The 24,912-nt window shown below is 39.6% G+C and overlaps 1 protein-coding gene across 4 annotated transcripts in view; it reads right to left on the bottom strand.

Annotated features, from left to right (window-relative positions):
* MSRB3 (methionine sulfoxide reductase B3) overlaps positions 1-24,912 on the bottom strand; it is a gene marked incomplete at its 5' end in the record, with an annotated part of 79,317 nt that overhangs the window by 35,530 nt on the left and 18,875 nt on the right. For all 4 annotated transcript variants that reach the window (XM_084205593.1, XM_084205594.1, XM_084205595.1 and 1 more), the window contains 3 exons: positions 7,274-7,351; positions 9,165-9,273; positions 22,607-22,733. In XM_084205593.1, the coding sequence (XP_084061719.1) occupies positions 7,274-7,351; positions 9,165-9,273; positions 22,607-22,733 (314 nt within the window). The remainder of the gene's footprint in view (positions 1-7,273; positions 7,352-9,164; positions 9,274-22,606; positions 22,734-24,912) is intronic.

Genomic DNA, 24,912 nt, shown 5'->3' with positions numbered 1-24,912 from the left:
ATTCCATCAAGGAAGGGATGCATTTTTGGGATGTTACAGTCCTTCTTTTTTCAGAAACAAATGTCTGAAGGTCAAAAACTAATCGCAGATTTATTTTCAACTTTTATTTTACAAGCTAGTACATGCTGTTACATGTAGATGTCTTTTACATGCACTCTACATTTTTATATAACCCGCATTGTAATTGCATACCAAATATCTGTGCTACAGCAAATAAATATAAAATGAATTATAATTTAAAAAATTAACAGGTTCACACTATTAAAGTCATAAGAAAGGAAAAAACTCTCTTCTCCCATCCTGCTCACATTGCACCTTCCTCCAGTGCTCACAATATTTTGTCTTAAATATAACTCTCAGGAGATGAAAAGCCGAGAGGGAAAAGACCTATCTTCCTAATTAATATTTTTAGTTCCACCAAAAGCACTGAACAAAGAAAGCATGTTGCTGACATGTCTTCACAAATATCAGGAGCAGTAACTGCCCAGGGCACCAGCTCGTGCTCAGTTTGGCAGTATAATTCAATTGGTATTTACACCAGCAGGATGAAGTCCCCACCCTGTGAAATGTGGTAACCTGGGGGAGATTCCTCTGAGTTAGAATTAAAGCCACTTAGTCAGTGTTTTATTTACAATATTCTCCTCAGGCTGCTACCTGCCTGCAGTCTTCTCTCTTGCTCATCACTGTATCAGCACAACCTCACTACCTACATAGTCAGACACAATGTATAAATCTTACCCTCAGCACGTTTATCTGCACAATCAACTCCTCGTTGCCTGAATTGTAGATACTCCATATGAGTGGGTCAAACAGAGCTCTTGCTTCTCAGCCTGAATGCCTTGTTATGGACACATGCACTGCAATTTGTGGCTTCAACAAACAGGCCCAAGGGCCAAGGTGGCAGAGCATGCATGGGGAGGAGGGTCGCCAGGGTCACTGGGCACTGTGATGAGTACCAAAGCTCCAAACAGTCATAAATTACTGGACAGCACACCAGAAAACTGATATGGGGGTGATAAATGAATTGAACTTTGTCTGGCAACAGCAGAATAGTTATGAAAGAAAACACAACATGGGAGGTAGTACTAGGAGCCATCAAAAGGAGGAGGGTCACCCATGTTATGGTCACCATTTCCCCTTGGGAAAACCATGTAAAATTTAGGACACACTATTACAGAAACTTAATAAAGCACAGAAAAAGTGGAGGGAAAGAATGAAGCATCTTTGGCATTGTAAATAAGCAACAAGTGGCAGATGTGAGAGAAGTACTCTATAAGAACACAAAGTCACCTTGGCTACTTGAAGGAATGACAAAGCTTACAGCCATTAATGAAAGCCACATTTTTCCCTTCTTCCAGGATTTATATCTGCTTCTCAACAGCACGTTAGACAAAATATTAGAAACTAATTGTGCATAGGTGTTAAAAATGCTCAACTAAAATATGGTCATTAAATAGGATAAAATTAAATACAGCAAGTACATTCCAGAGGGATGTTCTGCTACACAGAAAAATTCACTCTGACTCCTTTATACTTGTAAAACTACATTAACTAGAAGGAAAAAACTCCTCAGTACACTGTTTGTTATCATAGTGCATACTCTGATATCCAACCTAAGCATCCTACCAGGCAATATGCACATTACATAACCAGGTCCTGGCTGTACAAATTGTCTTTTATCATTTATCACAACCAGAGGGGAGCACCCCAACACCACGCCCCACCCTCCCACTCCCAAATGAACAGATAATAACCTTCTGCATATTTTCTCTACTTCTGTCTCCTATAGAGAAGTATTTTGAAAACCAGGTAATTACTCATAAATATCTTTGGAAAGTAGTCAATATGCATAAAACAGAACAAGAGGGTATTTATAAAGTGCTTTTCATTTCCAATCTTGATATGGCTCAAATACACACAACATGGCAATACAAATGTTAAGTAGGCTCAGCTACCAACACACAATATGCAAGGAAATAGTGAGCTACTGGAAAGATTTAGCTGCTGCAATACTTGCAAAGATCTCAGGAATAATTAAGTCAAGCACAAACAATAGACTATATGATGGTCATTTTATCTGTACTGCAAAGAGGTGCAGGGTTTCTACCTGTTTCTTCTAAAAGACATCATATACCAGATCGTCAGACTGCCAAGTACTAAGAAATAGAGAGAAATGAAGTAATCATAATCATAATGTGTTCCTATAATCTGAATTTTAAACTACTGCTTTACTAAGTATTACTTAACTGCAGTTGTTCAGTGCCACAAATTACAGTGTCAACAGATACACTAGAGCTGAAGTTAAGAGAGATCTGCTACTTGCCAGGGAAGCAGGCTTTTGTCAAAGAGAGAGACTTTTACCTTTCATGATGAAGTATTTAACAGGTTTGTATAGGCTTTGTTGTGGGAGCATGGGGACAGCCTTTGGAAGCCCACAACTCTCTCAAAAAGTACTCTGCAGTTCTGATCCTTGCATTTTAACATGGAAGAAGTCATTTATTCCTCTTGGCTTTACTAGGCCTCTGCATTAGCAGTTTATACCAGGCTGTTCCTTTGCAAGGCTGTGCTTCAAGTGTGCTAAACAGAGCATTGGTAGAGGCAGACATTCAATATACTAGTTCTCTCTGAAAAGGACTTTGATAAAGATCTGTTACAGTCATAAAGATGATGTGTCATTGTAGGATCATATTTACAGGAAAATGGACATGTACTAAATGAACTAACCTATAGTTAAAAAATATTATACTCCAGAGACTTACCAGGTTGATTGTAATATTAATGTACCATGTATATGTAAAGGAATTATGAACATGATTGTTATATTATTACACACACATTATATTACACATACTGTAAATCACACGAGAGTCCTTTGTCTTCTCTCCTCACATCTTTGGTATTTGATTTTCAAAGAATTTTATTCCATATTGGCATGGGCAGTTTGCTGAAGAGATGATGGTCTATCCTGATGCAATCCAAGCCAACCCATGTCCTGGTCCAGGTGACTGATCAGAATACAATCAATCATCTCTCTCCCGTGTTTGCCTCCCAGTGGTACAGAATATACCTAGCTGCAGTATCAGTGTTCCTGCTACAGCATTGCTAGCAAGCTAAAGAAGGCCAGGACAGTAATGCTCAGTTGTGAACATATCCCTGGACACTGCATTGGCCCTTATCATGCTGATGAGAACCCTAGACAGGAACTAGGCAAACTGCAGGGGAGGCTCAGGCCAGGGACCATTCCCCAAAAGCAGAATGAGCCAGGTCACTCTGTTTCAGAGTAGGGGAATTGATGCTAAAAACACAAGCTATGTCTTGTCACTTGCCTTTAGGGCCAGAGAAGAGACTTTTGTCCATTTTGTTTTTAAGTATAGACATTACCCTTCTGAAAATGTGAACCATTACCTGGAAAGCAGTTGCTGATCATATTGACGAGGTGAAGCTCCAAATAGCTTCTGGAAGCTCCTGAAAGTCAAGCTTCCAGAAAGAAAAACACAGCAGTATTCCAATGTAAAAATAAATACCTGATGTAACTACTTAGGAATTTATAAAACCCTCACCATCAGGGAATTTGAGAAATCCCCAAGCTTTAAGAACCAAGCAGAAAGATCAAAGCTGGGTGTGTTGCTGTGTTGAGGCCAGGGGACAGATCCTGTGGTGTCTTAGGCAGCAAAACTACTAGCAGATATTTCCCAGAGCTGGGCATCCCTAATGCCTGTCTCTCTTCAACCCTCATGTGGATTCTCAGTTATAATACAATAATATATATTACTTACAATAATATTATCTGCTCTAATGTAGTAATATAGTTGAACTCTTCAGGCCTCTCCTCAAAGAGAGCTTGAATATGCTCTCTCTCCTGATTTTCTTATTGCTTTAAGGACTTAATAACTTTGAGGTTTAATAACTACTTCCCTGAAAAATTTGGCTGAAATTGAGAAATAGATTAAATGATACAGTTTTATTATTACAAAAGGATTGACATGGAGTCAGCATTACGCTGTATTAGTTCCTTAATAAGCCTGGTTAAAGAAAAAAATTCACTATTGACGGATAATGTGATAAATTCTGTTCTGTGTATTGATGAAAAGCCAAATTCAAAATGAGCATTTTAACATCAGAGAATTTTTTAGGTTGGACAATACTTTTAAGATCATTAATGGTCCAACCATTAAGCACTGCCAAGTTCACCATTAAACTGTGTTTCTAAGTGCCACATCTACATGTCTTTTTTATACCTCCAGTGATGGTGAAGAGTAGTCTCTGGGTGAGTTCAGTCCAGAGAGACATAATGTCTTTATTGTGAGAGCTAAAAACAGATAAACGTAGAAATATATACCTTCTGCAGTCATAATCCATAACAATCCACCCTACCTGATGTTTATGTGAGATACATACATGCACATAGTAAAGCATAAAGTAGGTTAAAACCAGCTGAAAATTACTTCTTCCAAGCAGAGTGACTGATATACAGCCAATACAAAGCTGAGTAAATTTCAAACAAGGGGAAAAATATATCAGACTTACAAGTTTGCAAAGAATACATTGTACTTTTACATTGAAAACAGCAACTAAATTCATGCTAGAATCAGTATCCATACAAGGATCGTAAGAGTTTATTGGCTCTCTCATTTATTGCTTTTTTGGACAGCTGTACTGGGATGTAGGAGACTGCATGGTGTGAAAGTTCAGAGATGGAATAATAAGATTCAATAGCATGATTATGCATTTTATGTGTGAGGCAACTTTGATTGTGGAAAAAGTTAAAGTATGTCCTCCATAAAGCTTGGGAGGTTTCTCATAACACTAGCACAAGTAGGTAGATGAAGAGATGTGACATTCCTAATTGTTTCTTTTATCTTCCTTGTGATAGAGACAAAGTTCTATTTTAAAGACTTACCAAAAAACAGGTCTTTCATCTGGAGTGTAAAATTCATATGTTCCCTGACCTCATGTGTCACATGGTAATGAAACAACGTAAATCAGAAATGTTAAAAGTTGAAGTTTGTTAATATTACTGCTGAAGCTCCAGTCTCTTTCCTAGTTAAACTGACAGGGCCATAGTCCAAATATATATATTTACAGATTACAACAACATAAAGACAAAAAAATTAATGGACATCAATGGGAAACAAATGTAAATGCAAGTTTCAGATGACTATTTGGAAATTACAAAAAGAAACCACCAAAAAAAATCCATGCCACCACAAAAGTAACTCACATTTTAAATGGCAAAATAGACTTTCTTTGTATTGTACTACCACATCTTAGTCCTGAGGAAATACTTCAGTAATTTACATTTGGTGGCGAAAATGTAAAAAGTATATATTTTGCATTCTCTTATCTGTGTTTCCTTCTCACTTTTTTTTTAGCTGTCTGGGCTGAATCAGTGACCAAGATTTAGAAATCTATCTTCTCTGGTTGAGGAAGACATCATATACTGATATTTTGAGGTCAATAAACAAAAGAAGATGGACTCCTACTGGCTTCTGCATTTTTTCCCACAGTTGTCAGCCAGTTCAGAAAAACTGGCTGAATTAGATGTAGGCCAGAGGTAGCAAGAGTTCATAAGGCACCAGAAAGACTTTGGGGAGACTGAGTTAAGGCCAGTCTAATCTCAGGACACAATAGGTCAGGTGTTTTCTTCAGGTGCCCACTGGCCCGGGAATTATTAAAATTAAAAAATAACTTCCCTCTTTCTCTCTCTTCTCCCATAAAATCTACAGGAGTCTCAAAGAGAATCTGAAAACAGAGACATTTCCATATAGCTCATTTTAAAAAGAGAAATCCAACTCATCAACTCAAGATTATGCCAGAGCATACTGTGCACTTAAGATAATCACAAATAAGTCTCATATTGAAGTTTTTTCCCATCGTAAAACTATTTTGAAGGCAACTGGAAACTAGTTCACATTAATGTATACTACTGCTGTCAAAAACTCACCCCACAAAAAACCGCTACTCTTTCTCCATCAGATGGTAGAAAGGAAGCCAGATAGAAAGGAAGCAAGAAGGTAGAAGGTGAAATCCTGACTCCATTGTGTTCGTTTGTTAAATATGAATTTGCTTCAACAGAGCCAGGATCTACCCCTAAAAGATTTAGCTATAGCAAGCAGTGGAATGTCTGAGCGGCAGAGTAGAAAAACATATTATGGAGAGTTTGGATCCTGGCTTTGCACCTGCAAACCAAGGACCATAGTAACACATGACATGAGACTATTGTCTTGGTTGTGTCTGTAACCATCAGATTTTCAACTCAAAAGATTCACATTATTACCAGTTTCTGCAGGTAATCCTTCTGACATGTAAAGGAATCAAACATTACAGAGATGAGGTGCTTCTTTTATTTTACAGACAGTCTCCTGAGGATAACTATCACTACCACATCTGGTGATTCTAGAACTACATCAATTGTATTTTCCTTTAACCTATTACTGGCACAATATTCTGTACTATTAGTGCTATCCTGACCATCCTGCTTCATGCTCTTGTAAAGATACCTCTTTAAGTGCAAGGGACTAAGTTAGGATGAACTGAGGGGGGAAAAAAAAGAAAAAAAATTAAATTCTTCATCAGAATGAACACAAGCAGCCAGAAATAAGAAAAAGCACATATAAGAACTGAATCTGTGCAGAACAATGCAGTGACCAAGGGAATTCAATCAGCACTACTTCTAGCATCAAATTTAGGGCTATTATTCACACAGTACTTCTAAAGAGTATTTTTAAACCAGCTCTCCATGTGTGCTAATTGGGATGAATGGAAATTCAGTAAGTAATTAAATTTTACACGGTTTTGTTTTCTTAACTGCTTGAATTCTAAGAAAAATGCATCTACTTTTTTCTCCATCATCAGCTAAAATGCTGTATGTAAAATTCAGCATTGCCACCTGGTATCTGTTAAAGCTACCTGTAAGTAATTCTAACAGTCAAACCTCAGTATCAGTTGACACAGTGAAAAACTGTTACAATTACTTGGCAGAGCTGCATATAGAAAAAAAAATTAAATTACTAATCTTTTTCTCGTGTCATACTTTCTCTTTTACCCGAATTTCATCTTCCTGTTTTATTTAACCTAATATTTGATATTTACTATAAGACTAATTTTACTACAGCATTATTTACGTTGCTTCTCTTGTATTCCTTAAAAGGTGGAATGACTTCACCATTCTGTGATTCTGTGAAAAGACCTTATACAATTATGTATGAAATATATACAAGATTATACATAACATAAGAGACAGAAATCTCAAAACTATATTTAGTATACTCACTTGAATAAAGGAGTTCCACAAACAACACATTTGTATATTCCTTGAGCTTTATGGTGTGTGTACTCCCCCTCAAAGGCACTGTGAAAACAACAAAACTACATTTTAAAATTAAATAAAGGAATTTGGTTTTTTTTTAATTTTTAAAGTAGCTGAGTCTTTAAAAAAATGTTATAGAAGAAGCCCACGATTTCTAAGTTGGCAGCTGTTTTTTATTAAAGGTAGCAAATAAAGCAGGCACAGGAAAAGGGGAATGTCCTCGTTAGTGTGCCTCGGATGTTACACATCTTGCAAAAGGAAGCAAATTGTCCCACAGTTCAAAGGCTGGAACAACAACAAAACCAGAAAGGATAAAACAGAAGTCTTCCCCTATCTGGCAAGTGAAATGTAAGTTTTTGCAAACACAGATTGTTTGGCACATAGCTCAACCTGCCGCACCTCTCTGTGTCCATGTCTGGGCCGCGTGCAGGGCTCGGCGGCTGCAGTGGAGCGAGGTGTGAGGCCGCCCGGGCGCTGCAGAGCCGCGGCACTGGGTCAGGCCAACACCGGCTGCCCGGGCGGCAGAGACATTGTAGCTGAAAATGAAATAATTGGTCCAGGATTTCAAGCTGTGCGTGCCTTATATTTTCAGTTGAAAAGCAATATTCCAGCTTTAAGGGAATATTTTTCTAAGTTAACAATCTAAAAGGCTAGGAGGTCATTCACCTAATACGAATCAGCTGCACTACCCCAACAAAAAGCCTATGTGCTCAGCAGCTTGTTTTTATTATCCTTTCACCCTTTTTATGAGGTCCAATTTTTTTTATAAACAGGATTTTTAAGAATGACCTAATCTCCGATTGTTTGTGTGCATTAAATCACGTTGTTGGTCCCGTACACAAGAGCATGGAGGGCTGGGGGGAAGGCAAGGCAGGTCTCCCAGCAAAGGCAACCATCCCTGTGCCCTGCCAGGGCTGCGGCCGGACGGAGAAGGCTGGGGCGGAGAGGGGGACTGTCCCCACCAGCCTCTCTGGCACGTTCAGCCACCAAATTCAGCGCTGTCAGGAAGAGGTTTGCCTATTAACCAGGACCCCACGTGCAGCGGGGAGTCCTTTCAGCTCATGAATGAAAACAAGCAGTTACATCATTAGTACGTTTAGAGCAGAGGTAAAGCCAGGGCCTTGCGCCAAGCTCAGTGGTATACATTAGACAACAAAAAATGGCTGGGCCTTGGCAAGTTACCTTTGGCTTGAATCAGCTGAGAGAGAGAGAGACTTTATTCACTAAAAACAATCTTGGAAGTCTGTCTTTTTTTTTCCCCTCCAGGACCTCAGGCTGGGTTCCAGTGACTAAAGCCATGTGAGGGCAGTTATTGAAAATTTTTGACATTCCAACCACAAATGAGCCAATAAATACCTTCTCCACATGTGCTTCAAAAAGAAATTGGAGTGGGGTGGAAAAGAACTAAATTATGCTACCTTCTTTCTGCAGTCAAAACGTCTATACTTACAATGGCCACCTTCAAAACTCCAGCCTCCTGGCACAGGGCCATTTCCCTCGTGGTTCTGCTTACTGCTATGTCTTCCAAAAAAAGTGTACCTAAACTACTATTACTTCCACACGTTTTGTAGTAAACTAAAAACAGACTCTAAATATGAGCCTGGTGACTTTGTAAGACATGCAGTGTTCATTAAAAGTCACAAAAGAACGTTGGCCCTGGCCCCACTGTTGCAGATGCTTGTCTTTGCAGTAGTGTTAATTTGTAGGGGTTAGTAAACAAGTGCAGAAATCCTGGAAGAAGAAGAAAATAACGAACAAAACTTGGTAGGGAAGGTGAGGAAACATGAGTAAGAGGAGGGGTGGAAAAGAGAGATGCCTGTGTTTTTGGAGCTGAGTTTCCTACATCCTGCCTTACCTTTCAGTCCCCTTCTCCTGAGTGACATGGTACTGCAGGGGTGTCAGCCGCTTCCTCAGCTCCTCCTGGGAAAAGACCACCTTACAGTCCTTTTTATCCCTACATGACCCTGCAAAAGGAGAGGATATGGGAGAAGGAGCCTTTTTAGCTTAAATCCTGAATAATTGCTTTGGCAGACAGCCACAGTATAGCTTCTGCATTCACTTGTCAATGACCAGGCTGGTCCCTAATGTACAAAGAAAGGCTCAGCTGAACTGCAGCTGATTATTTATTCAAATGTAAATATAGAAAAAAATTTTTATAGAGAGCCAGGTGATTCCACTGGAGCAGTGACAATGTGCTACAGCCAAAGCCCTTTGGTGTGTTATACTCTAAATTGTTGCGCACACAATCATTCACAAGAAAGTACTGGTTTTCAACCATTAAAAAAAATCTGCAAAAATCCCAACTACAGCTGAAACATTCTTTACAAGACATCTATATTGGAGACTTATGGTAATGGGCATATGATGTTTAGCCACAACATCTGGCAATTTCAGTATCCTTAAAAGTAGCTGAAAAACAATTCTAACCTTCAGAATTACAGTGAGGTTGATTTAATTTCCAGTTGCATCCTCATCCTTTATAACAGTAGCTTTTTTCTTTTTTCACTGTTGAAGCACTAGAATAGGAGTCCTAAGGAGTAAGTAATTTCTTCATGCACAAAGTTGTACAAGGTTCAACAATAAACTTGTTGTAAAATTTGTTGCAAAGGAGGGTTGCTGTTGAAATTACCGTCCTCTGAAAATCTAACCTTAACACTTTGCTTAGTTGACACAGAAAATCCAAGGAGTACATAAGGATTACTGTAAAAAATCGACAATTGTGTAGTGCAAAAATCCACATTGGGAAAGCAAAAAACAACAATAAGGTTACTTTTGGGAATGAAAATTCCCAAAGTAATAACATAAATTGCAAAATATTCAGGTAACTTTGATAAGCATTGGCAAAAATTAGCTGACAAAACACAGCAGGGAAAAAGCACTCTATGACAGTAATTAAAATATGGTACAATAAGAAATAAACAATCCGACAAAAATATTTTTTGCTAGAAATGTATATACACTCATAAAAAGACCAATTGTGTTCCAAAAGTAGAGGCAACAGAGCTACCCATCTGTATGTCATTTAGTACAGGAGAGGCAATGGCAGGTTTAAATTACATGGTATTGGATTGCAATTTCCTAACATTGGATGCTTTTCTGCTTTTTTACCTTGAGTCATTATAAGAGCGTTCATAAAAAGTAGCTTAGAGCACAGATGCTTGCAAATCATTTAAGAAAAGATGTTTCTTTCTTCTTCCCCCTCTTCTTTTCTCAATTTTTTAATGTGTGGGGGTGGGTGAATAGGGGAGAGAGAAAAAGAATAATGCTGTTGGTCACTACTGACTAACCCTAGGAAGTATTTTCAAGAAGAAAAAAGTAAAATTGAAAACATCTGATTGAAGTAAATAGTGCAAACATAAAAAGCTTTACTAGTGAAAGAAAAGTATTGAAAAGCGACTTTATTTCATAGATTAGAAATTACTTTTGATCTAAACATTCTTAAAAACAGATTGTTTTCCACTCTGACCCATCTCATTAGCTGTGCTGCAGAGTCTTCGTTTTAATGGCAAGCTTTGAAAGAGCACTGCTGTATGCCTTTGTTAGCTTCAATCTTATTTGGGAGAGGGATAAAGATTTCATTCCAGGTCTCTTTGTTTGCCTTTCAAGAACCACTAAAGCAGTATTCACACAAATTTTGCAGGAATGTGCCCTGTGCCATAGCTTACAAATTATTTGGTTTTGGTGCACTTAAAGGTCACCTTCCAAATTAGCAAAATTTTCCTACATCCTGGCTTTTCAACCTTAAATGTAAATATTGTTTTCTAACTGTAAGTGAGGTTTGTTCTTTATAACATTTGGTTGCTTATTTAAGGATGTCAAACTTTGGAGGTTTTTATTCTCCAAACGTGCAGGACTCTAGGACTAATAAGTCTTTCAAAGTATAGCTAACAGGGAAAGGAAGCATATGCATTATATAAATAGCTATTGTTATCTTGCATTACGCAGCTCAGAAAGAAACTGTTTGAGAGACAGTCTTTTCTCTACAATTTCAGTTTTAAAAAGTAGTCTAGAGAGCAACAAAGAATCTTACAAACCAACATCTCTTCAATTTTTAAAATATCTACAATAATTTAAAAAATAAATTCTATTTGCTACTTTGCTGCTGCTGCTGCTTCAAAAAGGCAAACTAAGCTTAACTTCACTTTGAAAAAAGAGAAAATTTTTAAATGGTCAGTATGCCCCCTTTACATTCCTTAAATAATTTTTCATTTTGTTTTCAAATTTAATGTTCTCCAATCTATGGGTTCACTATATGCATAAGGAAATGTCTAGATGCCACATGATCCACAACAATGATCAGAAGTAGGAAGCATGTTAAAAAAAGATCTTTTGTATGCCTTTTCTTAATAATTAACTATATGTTTTATAATACAAGCAATTATTTATGTCTGCAGGGGAATTTTGCCAAACTACACTGGGGTAAAATGCAACTGACCCCAATAAAGGTTTTTCAAGTTTGTAATTTGAGTATTGATCAACAAAAAGTTGCACTACAAATTATAAAGGAAATCTCTTGGTCCAGCCTTCAGCATTGAAGAATGGCCCTGTTCCATTAATTGCACTTACTGTTTAACTGCTGGCAACAAACAGATAGCTCAGTAAATGGATCACATTATTTCCCTATTGCAAGAGGCAAAGGAAGTAAAGCAAGACTCATCCCTGACTGCAGAGGATATAATGGTATTTTATCTGTAATGGGGATAGCCTACAAGCTTCAATAAAAATGCAATTAATCCTAGAAACTATTAGGTGATATTCTAGGAATACATTCCTTCAGTTAGGAAAAAAAATATGTGCAAGAGGCACAAAAGTGCGTAATTTTCGGTAAAAGAATTTTCTTCTGGTTTTGCAGCTGTTCCTTTATGACATGAGATGACTGTCACGTTCAAGACAACTCTTAGTATCCTGGGATGGGACAACATAAAGCTACACAAAGCTTCCCAATATAAGAAAAACTGCCACTAGTAATGGAGCTGTTATTGAGCTAACTATTAAACTAGAGAATAAACAGGCAGGCTGATCACCTTCCTCCATCTGGTTCTCCATAGATGGGATGAGATTTGGGCTCTGGAAAGGGTCCATACAGGCAACAAAATGCTTCAGCAGCTCAGCCATAAAGGCAGGCTCAGAGTTCACTGGCAAATCATACAGTTTGAGGCAAATGAGAGAAAAGGTCATCAGTTCTACAAACAGCATTATATCAGTGTGGTTACTGATTAAAGGTGAAGCTAAATTAAATGCAGTAGGAGATCAAGAGAGGCTGCATTCATAGGATCTATATTAGCACTCTTGTTCCTTGGAGATGGTGCTCTCAGCAATGACTTTTCGAAAAGCCCAGGACAGCTATGTTCTGAACTCCAGTTAGATGCAGCTGTTAAGAGGTGAACTGCCTGCAAAGACAGACAAAATCCCCTTTGATCCACTGCAGGATCGGAGGCCAGATTAAATTTCTCTAATCAGCACCCCATGGTGTCTTCTTTGGGGTTGGCACTCCTAAGAAGAGCAGTGTTCAGGCAGCTCCTTCAGCCGTCTGGCAACAGCTACGGCAGTGCTCAAGGCACTTACAATCCTGGAGCAGGATGGAAGGCTTTGTGAGGAAAAGACCAGCCTCGCAAATCTTAATGGGGAAAAAAAAAAAAAAAGCTGAGGTGGGTGAAACAAACATCTACAGAAACCCTTCTTGGAGACTTCACAGTATTCTTGTGTTTAGGAATGGGTTTTTTTCTGAAAAGCAAGGCAGGGCATGCTGCCATTTACTATTCACCTGCAGACTATGGGCATTTCAGAGGTCAGCTCTGAAGTCTGCTGTACAAATTAGGTGAACAGAAAGTATTTTCTGGGTGTTGACCTGATAATGAAGACATTAAGCATCTCACCTCACATATAAGTTCCAACTGACTTTTCAAACCTGTGGTTCATAACATTCCTTCCTTATAAGCAATCACAAGAAAACCAGCAACAAGATATGTTCAGACAGACGGACACAAGTTAGCAGACCATTACTCCTTAACTCAGCCCCTCACCTGTTCCAGCACACCAGAGGTTGGCAATTAGTGTCTGACATGCCCTGAAATATGGTGTCATTTTGCCTGATAGCTTTCCTATATCAAACACTCTTTTGAACCATTCTAACAATTTTCTTTTGTGTTTTGTTGCTTCCTATCACTGAAATTAACTCAATATTTCAACTGCATGGAAGACACCACAACATCTATTTTCCCTCTTCTATCTATGCTTGTATTCCACCAGCATTAATGGACATTACGGTCATGCACTGAGCACATACCACTTAGACTTCCTGAACTAAATACAGCAAGATCAAATGTTTCAGCAGAGGACAGCCATGTAATAAATTGGGCTTCTAGTTTTCAGTACTATTTCTTTTAATATAACCAAGCAGATTTTTAGGGGCCTTACAGTACCTTTTATTTTTCATATCCCACCCCAGCCCCAATCCTGCAACGTGACCTGTGTAGACAGATAATTGAGAATATGCATAGCTATTTAAGTGTCTATGACTGTACATGAGATTACAGGATCTGGCTCTAAGTATACATCTTTTTGCTTCCCAAAGTCTGTCCCATTGTAAGCGAGTCACACCTTGGTAGATTGATGGTAAATTACCTCAAACTGATATTAAGAGGAATTCCACAAAGTTAAAAAATACTTGCATACTTTTCTTTAAGTAAATATCCTTATCCTTACATATGCTACTGCTAACACTTAGCATTTTTAAAAGTGGAATCTCATTTCTTATTACTTGAGATTTCATTTCACAGTTTATGCCTCTTATTGCCAGTTTTGCCTCACTGTCTGATTAAGAAAAGGCAAACTCACAACTCTCTCTCACATATTTTCATTTCTGTTTAATTTCTTCTCTGCAGACTCTAGTCTTCAGGGGGAATGCTGTAGTGTTCTCTCACTGCAAACAAGCCAGGAATTGCTATCTTGTTTAAAAAAGAACAACTCTTGAGAACGGTTACATTGCAAACAGTTCTATTGGCTTCTATTTGGAAAACACAGTTTTATAAAACCTGTATTTGACATGATAGTTCTTTTTATAATTCCCTCACGAGCCATTTCAAATTACCTTACCCTGCTGGTGACTAGGATAAATGTTGCAAAAGAAACTGAAACTTCAGTTTTAGAACTTCCTCTGAAATGTGTGGAGGTCAGGTTTAAGTAAAATTCAAACTTCATCATTAAAAAAAAACCCGTAAATGTTTTACACATTGAAAAACAGATCTATGGTTCCTTTGCTTTCTTGCTGTAGGTAGCTAACTCCCACCTGCTGTTGAAATACCATTTGCAGTTTCATGCAAGCATTAGAAGTAATGGAGCGAAGACCATTTCCACTATATTGTGCGTTGAAAATCCAAAAGCCAGGTACCAGAACAGTAGTTTGAATTTTGGGTCAAATTCCAGGTTCTATCTTAAAAGAACACCACCCAAAAACTAACTGTCTTTAAAAAAAATTATTTGCTTAACACCAGGAGGGTCAGATGGTCACAAGGGAAGGACAAGCCCCTTCTCTGCAAATTTGCAAACTTCCCATACAATCAAGTAACAGAGCTGTCACATTTTTTTTCCCCACCTGGTCATCAGCACAGCTCTTATTTAATAATTAAAAAAAAAAAAACAAAAAACAAACAAACAAAAAAACCCACAAAAAACCCACAAACTGCCAGCTAATGCATCTCTATGCACTTGTTTCCTCTCCACAGAAAGTGGCACTGGGATCCCAGCAGACAGGCCCATATAGGCAGCATCTGTTGTTTCCACAGGTCTGCAAACCTGCTTGCAGCAAGTTACACTAAGGCAGCTATGCAAGCCAAAGAGTCATTCCCTGGAAAAGAAATTTGAAGCTGCCTCTCCTCCCTGTGAATGTAAAAAACATTTAACAGAAGACTGAAGTGTTTTGCTTAGTGGGAAAGGGGGAAAGAAAATCAGCTCCTTTTGTCCTCTCCAGGCATGTCTACTTTACTTCCATGTCTGACATCAATGAAATAAATGTCACTACCAGACATAATCTTGGTCTCACAACCTTTCCAAATTATAACGACTGAGAGGAGTCCACCACCACCCTGCATTAGCTGGTGGAGATGAAGGCAGCTTCCTCTGGAGCTTTTTGAGCTGTCATCTTCACTGCTGTTGCAGCCACAACAGCATATGGCTGCTCAGCAGAGGTTGGTGAATAGACGAACCTTCAATTAAGTGGAGCAAAAGCTCATTATGTTATAAACTGCCACATTTGTTTTCATTTCTGCTGAGATGGCCAAAGACAGAGTGCACAGGGCAGCTGACCTATTTGCCTTACTCTTGGATGCAAACCAGGCAAGACAAGCTCAAGATCTATTGGTACAGCAGTGGAGGGGGGAATATTTATAGTGATGGATTTCTCTTCCTCTCCCCCCAATAGATAAAGAGACTTTTGTTTTGCTGATATTATCCTAGCACCTTTCACAGGCACTACATTTGTTTAAATTAAAAACAAGAAAGACAGAGACACTGAGCACTCTTTATCTGGTCAGTAAATTTCTGACAGAATCAATAAAAGGGTGCCCAACATATGGAAAAGCATTTTATTAACAGTGGGATCAAGGTGAATTTAGTAAGAGTGCTTTATGCTGCCTTTTACATTTAAAGTATTTCAGTAAGTCATCAAAATAAGTTTATTCACACAGTTTTAATAAAGGTTTAACCCTGCAGCAGAAACAATTAAAAAGTCAGCATTTTCCAGCAGTGCTGTGTAGCTTATTTTGGCATTCAGGCTGTTGCTAAATCCTCCTGCTGCTTCCTCCACAATAGTGATGTGTGGCCTGTGAAATGAGCACTGGATTTCAAGACTCGAGGTGCCACAATCTGTACTTGGGATGGGGGAGGAGGAAAGGAGGGAGCTGGGGGAAGGTCTTTCCTCTCCTCCAATACTCTATAACAGCCCAGATCTCACCCCCTGAACAACCTGACCTGTCTCCAGCTGTGGAGGGTAAGGAACACTTTTGCAAAAGCACTGCCTGTTCTGTGGCCTTTCATCCCACTTCTCCAAGCACTGAGGGACATACCTAGCATGAAGACAGGAAGTCCTGGGACACTCTGCTCCAGTTCATGCTCTGCTATGGCCACCACAGAAGACACAGTGGCCCACTCCCCTCTCAATGTGTTTCAGGACTAAAGGTAGAGGAGCAGTCAAAAAGGGCTGTAACTGCCAACTTTGTTCCCTAATGGGCCTTCTGGAATTCCTTATGTTTAGTTAAAATTCAGCCATGCCTTATGGATCGAGAAGATGAGGTCAAGCCCTGTAAAAGGGCTTTAAGAGGATTTGGTGAAACCTTTCCCTGCTCTGCTCTCCTTGGGACCCCCTGATCTGGGCCAGAGCATTGATGAGAGAGTTCTTACCCACAGTGCACAAAGCACCAAACCTGGGCTGCCAACACCTCCTGTCCCACAAGAACCTCTTCTCCAGACAGAGCAGAGGGCACCTTTGTACCCCAGCCATGCATCCCTACTCACCACAGCTTCTTTTGAAGGAAATCACAAACTGAGATACATATTTAGCTTGTAACTAAGAACAATTTCCCCTTCTTAGCATTCTCTGAGACACAACTCCTCTCTACTCATTTACCCCCAGATCATGATCTGTGCTGTAGCAAACTATGATTAACCTAGCAGCTAAATTAAGGTAATGTTGGAACCTCTAGTGCCTGATTCCCAGTCCACACTCCAGACCCATTCAAGATTCCATTAAATTCCAAGCTCATAAATTCCCTAAGTGATCATCTCCTCTGTTGTTTCCCAACACACTCTTACTGGCTTTAGGGCTTACATTCACTTCTTGGCCCTTTTCTTGCTTGTCCTCCCTCAGTTCAGCAATACAGAAAATCTCCTTTCTTTCTCTGTGCTGTCATCTCTCCTTTACATCACATTCTTCTCTGAAACCTTCCTCACATACTACTCAGAGAACAGACAAAGCCAGGAGTTTCTTTTAATTGAAGGGGAAAATGTGAAAGCAGTCCTTAAAGGACTTTTTAGTCCTCCTGTTAGACACTCCAATAACTAAAAAAAGAAACTTTTCATGAGAAACTTTAAAACCCAGAAACACCCTGCTGAAAATTCATCTTTTCCGTACCCAACTAAGCAGAAAACACACTACGCCTGAGCTGCAGAAGGCTCAGGAATGGAACACAGGAAATTTATGAACTCCCAGAATTAAAACATTCCTGCAAGAAGGGTGGAAATGGTTTGCGGTGGATCCTTTATGAGAGCAGTAAGGGAATGAAAACAACCTTAAAAGATCCATCAGGGTACACATTAAGGGACTGTCTTTGTGCATGATCTGGGAGCACAAGAAATGTCTCATCATCCCAGTGCTTCTCAGGGCAAGAATCACTGAGGAGTCTCCACCCAGGTGGGCAAGGGACAAGCACCATCTGTCTCCTGAGCAGAAGAGGAATAGTATGAAATTCCACCAGAATAAAGATTTTAAAAGAGCGAAAAAAAAGAGGTCAAACTCTGGGAACGTAACAGAAGGCTTCTTGTTTTCTTTATAATCCCAGCTTTAGCAAGTATCAGGCATTTTTAAGAGTATTACACCCAAAGAGATATCTACTAATAAATTTCACCTTAAAATGTATTAAGTAAGGCATTCTGGACTGAATACTATTGTACAAAAAGAACATTTGTAAACACAGTACAACATCAAATATAAGACAGTTATATCTAATTTTTAAAATTCATTTTAAAGCCATTCAAAAAATATGATGTTATGCTCTATTATGATAAATGTAGTGTTCTACTATCATATGACTAAAAGGCAAACATATACACAGACATTTATATAATAATGACACATGAATGGTTTGACATGCTATTTACCATTGTGATCACACAGTGAATATTTTCCACTATTTTCAACAGTCTTCCTCATAACTGCTGGGAGGCAGTAAACTAGGTATTTGTAAGACTGTGTTCTAAATTTAGAAATCTATTTTTGATCCAAATCAATATTTGCATTTTTTAAAATTTAGCTGGATACAAATGAATTTTAATTTTTGCCCCCCAGCCAGTTCTGAGGAACAAATACATTCATCTGAGACCTTGTATAGCATACTTAAATCCAGAGCAATTTTTATGTTCAAGATATAAACCCCATAAAATATGAATTTATAATGAAAACATTGATAGGCATTTAACCATAGCTGTATGGATATGCTATACAATATCAGTCTTACTTTTATTTTCTTTTGGACCGTGTGAACAGACTTCTGGAGTAGTACATCTCTGGTGATACACATTACGGAAAACTATGGGGAAGTTATAGTATACATTATAGAAATTATATCTCTGAACATAGAAACAGACAATATGAAATGTTTAGTCATACTCGAGTCACACAAAGTTTGACAGCAACTACTGTACTTTGAACCCACAAGACTAAAGTCTTTACTGGACTTTCCATATCTGGCAAGCAGTATGCACACAAATATTTCATTGACATGAGCAGTTTGAGAGTTCAGAGGAGCAAATGTGTACAAATAATTCACGTATGCGAATGTTTTCAAGATCTGCTCATAGAAGTAATTCTTTATGTTGACAGATTACTGCTAAAAATCCAATTGTGCGACCCAATATTTTTTTGTTCACTATTAATTTCAATTTTATGAAAAGACATTATGTTAGAACATGGAATTAACAAAGATTTAGTAAAAGAAGAAGAAACCATACTATAGATATTTACTTAATAAAGACTTACACCATATGCCCAACACCATCTTCATACAGATGCATTGTAGTTTAATCTAATGCTAGAAAAGTACAATTTCCTACTAGTAGTTATTTTAGTAATTAAACACTACACAACAATTTAATATTACCTAGGACTTTATCATATGGAAAAAAACCCCAACCCTAAGTCTACCCCTATAATTTTTTCATCATTACTTTTACTTAATTTTACAAGCACCATAATTTTCTTTGATCTACAGGAGAGGAAAATCCAATTTATCACATGCAAAAAATGTGATGTAAGCAGCACAACATTCAAAGTGTTAAAGAAATAAAGGGTCTTTTGATGAAATGAGAATCCATAATAATTAAAGACACAGCAAAGCAATATAAGCTATCTTTTAGGTTATAGCTTGGTGGTCTGCTTCAGAAAACATATGCACATGGAATCTGTATAATCATGACTTGTATCAGTTGCTTCTTAGTATGCATAAAGCAGATGAAGTAGTTTTTATACTAAAAGTTTGTTGGGGATTGCTGTAATTTTGAAGTGGGTTTTTTTTAAAGACCTAATTTCTGTGAATTAAATCCTGGCAGGTGCTGAGTGCACCCTACATTTCCAAAGAAACTCAGAACATTCAACTCTAATAAAGTGGGCTCAAGGAGCAACACTTCTGTGTCACACAACAGACACAATGGAGCTGAAGTCACTGACAATGAGGAAACCTTGAACCAATGTGATGGTCGTTTGCATATGGGCAAAGATTTTTCTCTTTTCCCAGTATTCTTGCTTTTCTTAAAATACTTGTTCCTAAGTTCTCAGGGTGTACTTTCTGAATGAATGACTCCTAGGCGGGAAGCTTTTTATATAGTCCTGGGTGTGCAGAACAGCAAATGCCTAGTGCCATCTACTGGGAGCTCCTGCTCTTGCTCAGACTTGCCATCTTGTCTACCAAAACACGTTATGTGCAAACAGTGCACTAGGTGTGCACACATTGAAACGTTTAGTCCTAACTTCAGACAAAAAAAATATTTTAAAAATACAATTTGGAAGAACAGATCCACACTCCAGGTGCTAATATACAAACAGAAAAAGAAGAAGTAAAACCACTTCACCAGTACAAGTGAAACTCACAAGTGCTTACAAAATAGTAGTTCAAAGGAGGGGCAGGTCATCTCTATTGTAAGATACATCCCAATAGTATTTAATTAATTTAACGGGGAGGGGGGAGGGGGAGGAGAAAAAAAAAGCTCTCGTTTCTGATCTACAACTATATATTAAATATAAATTATATATTGCCTTGTGTTACTTTGTTCCTTACAGGAAGGATAGAGGTACCATTCCAAGCATAGAAATTGAAACAATACTTTCATTCAAGCCCTTGTCCAGCAAATGTTTTACTGCATAGTGTTTAAAAGCCCAGTTTACTTCTCTGATGGCACCTTGCTTCCTTACTCTGAGCATAGGTTCCAGAAGGCTAAAAAGTCTCATTCCATATTGAATTTGCCACTGAATTATAAGGTGGCCAAGCTCCACATGGTCCCAGACTTGGTGGACACAAGGCAAGGTGGTATGGTTACCAGACTGCAATTCACACAGAACTGGATGGTGGGAAAAGTACTAGCTCAAAGTATTATGTTATAAAAACTCAGGAGAACTTGGGTGTTTTCTGTACATTCAGAAGCTAAAGTCACAGGGCACTGTGGCATCTAAGCAGATGTTGGTTCTACATTTCCTTCCCATGTTTTATTGGATACATGCTATGCCATTTACTCACAACCCCTTAAATACACCACAGACCAAAAAAAACAAACCAAAGGCAAAGCAAGCCTATGTTAATTTTTAATCATCTAGGGAATTTAGATTACTGTTAAAATATGTGAGATATGTGATTGTGTATTATTCCACTGCAGATGAATTTGGGCTTATTATATATAAATATCTCTCTATAGATATCTCTATAAAGTAGTCAGTCAGTGGAACTCAGTCTATTAATGGTCCCACAGTTAGGGATCTAAGGGATGGGAATAAACAATAGTGTTAACTTTTTATTCCAAATGTGACTACTGGATTATGCTATAAAAACAACTCAATAAAACAGCTAATGCAGTGCCCTGAAAACAGGTACAGAACAGCAAAACCTCCTGTGGGATCTGTGTGTTTCTAGCTAATCAGCCTGCAGACAGCCTTTTCAAAGTGGAAACAAAATGGCCAGAAGACCGAGTGTCCCCGTGTTCAGGTAGACAACAGCAATATGAGCACACATCGAAAGGTGCATAATGAGGACTAAGGAAATTTGCTTACCCTATATTTTTAGGATTTTAAATCTGGCTCAGCAGCAAATATAACAGGAAACCAAGGTCAAGCTGACACAATGTGGGTTATTCTCTCTCTTCCTCAATATGTGTTTGCAGTTCCTATCAAGGTTAATGGGAGTTTTGTGCACATGTGGGGGAAATGGAATGTAAATGCTGCAAAAATTGGACTCAGATTTAGTTCAAAAAAAGTCTAATAAGCTTTAGGAAAATCCATCAGCTTGAAAACTGATGTCTTATCACTGCAAAAAAATCTTTAAAACACCACCTCCATATGCTTGCTAAGTCCAGGTCTGGGAGAAACTGCTTGTAACATTCTGCACTCTTATGAACCAGTTGTGAGTGTAGCACAAACACCCGAGCTGGCCCATTTTTGAGGCTTAACACACATCAGCCAGGACTGTGTCTTTTTTATTCAGGCATCAAGAAAATTCCTAGTAATGTTCAAAATTAACTCGGTACAGCTTATATTTTCTCCCACATAACCCTGTATACTGACATTTTTATGCTGATGTTACAGACTGTTGCCTTTTAAGTAAAACACAAAATACTTAGGTTCAAGATTTTCATGATAAAATCAATTCATGGAGATGGGGTCTTATAGCACCCTTCCCAGACCTAATGAACAAACCTGGGCCTTACATGAAAAGTGCAGTTGCATGTGGGCATTAAATTGCATGTTTCCACTTAGTTATGTAGAGAAGTGTCACATAACTAAGGAATATGCTGTCAGAGGAATGAAATAATTAAGTTTTAAATTCTGCACACTTTTTGTACATGATTTTCAGTATAACATACTTGATTTATAATAAAAATGTGGAAAGAAACACATGGACTATAACTATAGTATACTGCTAAATATTTTGGAAAATATTTTTAAGTCCTATGATTTAATAGCTATCAACATGTGAAATTCTTACAGATATTCTCTTTTCAAATTAGGAATGGCATTTGATAAAATATTTTCAGTTTAATGACACATATTTTGCCAAGAATGAGGAAAATAATGTAAAATTTAAGAGACTGTATTTTGACAAGGAAGTCAACATTCCTAAGATTTTTAAAATCTCAGATATGAAATCACTCACTCAACTCAGTGACTTTTACAAAAAAAACAGGAAAAAAAAAGTGCAAATAAACTTCTGCTTCAAAGGAAAATTTAAACAGAACAACCCATAGCACATTGTTTCCTGCAGCAGAGACACCCCTTCCTACAAGGGCCTTTATTATGCATGACACAACAAGCAGCACCCATTCAACCTGAGGGAAGCCCACAGGCTCGCAGGGCCACTGGCTGGCTCTTTGTCACCAAATGCAGCAGGTTGAATGCAGACATCACTGTGATATCCTCACCAACAAAACCAGAGGCAAAGAACAGGGGCAAGAGCTGAGTAGGGAAGAAAAAAAAAGAAAAAAAAAAAAGATGAGAACAAATTAAAACATCAAAAATGTTTTCATTCACAGAAAAAAACAATACTTAAAATTTTATAAGAAAACCACATGGGACCACAATTCTAAATGTACCTTTTTTAGTGTGTTTAACCCATTCTTGCTACCCCACCCCCCAACATTTTGATACATATTACACAGTATTCAGTGAAACCATTTTATCAAAGTGAGAGGGACTGGACATTTTTATAGGGGACATTCACAACAGCTGCCTTAGATACCCAACTGAGAGCAACTTGGGGTAGTAGCCTGGTCACAAGTGCAGGGGTACTAAGAAAAAAAAACAAACCTTAGAACCTCAGCTAGATAGTAGGAATCCCGCTTGGAACACCAGAGAATGCTGCGCAGATCGAACATGCAGGCTTTTTTCTATTTATTTTATTTAAACCAAGATCACACTCCGCAACATTTCTGAATGGTGAATGCTGGAAACCAGTCTTTGCTAAAAATTGTTCTTTTGATGACTTGTTTAAGGAATGTGACATTTCATTGTAATAAACTTGCCAGATATCTTAAAACCATGGCTTTTCAAAGGCAGGAAATAATTCATGTTGTAAACTGTCCATGAGATATATTTAAACAATCCTCCAGCCAGTTCAAATATAGCAAACAGAGAGATGGCAGTCATGAGATTTTATTTCAGAGGGGTTTAATGCACAAATACTAATTGTTCCGTTCACCCCACAATGGGAAAGAAGAAATGCAGAGGCCTTATAGCCCAGCCATGCACAGCCACAGCTCACTTCAGAAGACTATGTGATGCAGGACTGGAGCCAATCCTCAGCCAAAGTCGGTACAGAAACTCTCTGGGACTCTTGTGGAAGGAGGATCAGGCCCCCAGAAGCTGTGGAGCAGCATGGCAGGTCTCCCAGCCTCCTCTCAGTCTCACTCTTTTGTCTGCGGCAGCCCAGGAGCTGCAGGGGTGAGTCCAGCCATGGCCCATAGCAGCGGCTGTACCAGCAGGGGACAAACTGGCCATAGTCTCATCCTGAGGAACAAGACTCTCAGAGGAAGGTCACTTACAGAACGCTCCAAACAGGTGCGGACACTCCATCCCTGACAGCGTTCAATGTCGGGCTGGACGGCTCTCTGAGCAACCAGGTGTAGTTGAAGTTGTCCCTGCCCATTGCTGGGGGTTGGATTAGGGGGCCTTTAAAGGTCTCTTCCTAGCCAAACTGTTCTGTGATAATTCCGTGACTATAACAAGGACCTAGCCCCCAGCCGTACCCATTACCAAACCTGCCCGCATCCACACACCTCAACTCAGTCGTACCCAAACCAAACTCGCTGCGAGACCCCCGACACTTTCGTGCTCCCCGACGGCGGAGGGGTATGGGGCCGGGTGGGCACTGCGGGGCAGGCAGCCCGGTGAGCGCTATCACACACACACAAACACGTCCCTGCCATAGAGGCAGCGGAGCCGCGTGAAAACCAGCGCGGACCCCTCCGGAGCAGACCGCCAGGAGACCAGAGGGCTGCGCGCAGCCCTGCCGAAACTCCGCCCTTGCCCCGCAGCTGGCACTGCCCCGCAGCCCCTCAGCCGGCACTGTCCCTCAGCCGGCACTGTGTCTCAGATGGCACTGTCCCTCAGCCGGCGCTGTCCCTCAGCCGGCACTGTCCCGCAGCCGGCACTGTCTCTCAGCCGGCACTGTCCCGCAGCCGTCACTGTGTCTCAGATGGCACTGTCCCGCAGCCGGCACTGCCCCCCAGCCCCTCAGCCGGCACTGTCCCGCAGCCGGCACTGTCCCGCAGCCGGCACTGTCCCTCAGCCGGCAGTGCCCCTCAGCCGGCACTGTCCCGCAGCCGGCACTGTCTCTCAGATGGCACTCTCCCTCAGCAGGCAGTGCCCCGCAGCCGGCACTGTCCCGCAGCCGGCACTGTCCCGCAGCCGGCACTGTCCCTCAGCAGGCACTGTCCCGCAGCCGGCACTGTCTCTCAGATGGCACTGTCCCTCAGCAGGCAGTGCCCCGCAGCCGGCACTGTGCCTCAGCCGGCACTGTCCCGCAGCCGGCACTGTCTCTCAGATGGCACTGTCCCTCAGCAGGCACTGTGCCTCAGCCGGCACTGTCCCGCAGCCGGCACTGTCTCTCAGATGGCACTGTCCCTCAGCAGGCACT

The sequence above is a fragment of the Fringilla coelebs genome (genome assembly GCF_963513975.1).
Source record: "Fringilla coelebs genome assembly, chromosome: 5".
Taxonomy (NCBI): Eukaryota; Metazoa; Chordata; class Aves; order Passeriformes; family Fringillidae; genus Fringilla; species Fringilla coelebs.
Note: the sequence above shows the minus strand (reverse complement) of the source record. Positions and strands in the feature narration are given on the sequence as shown.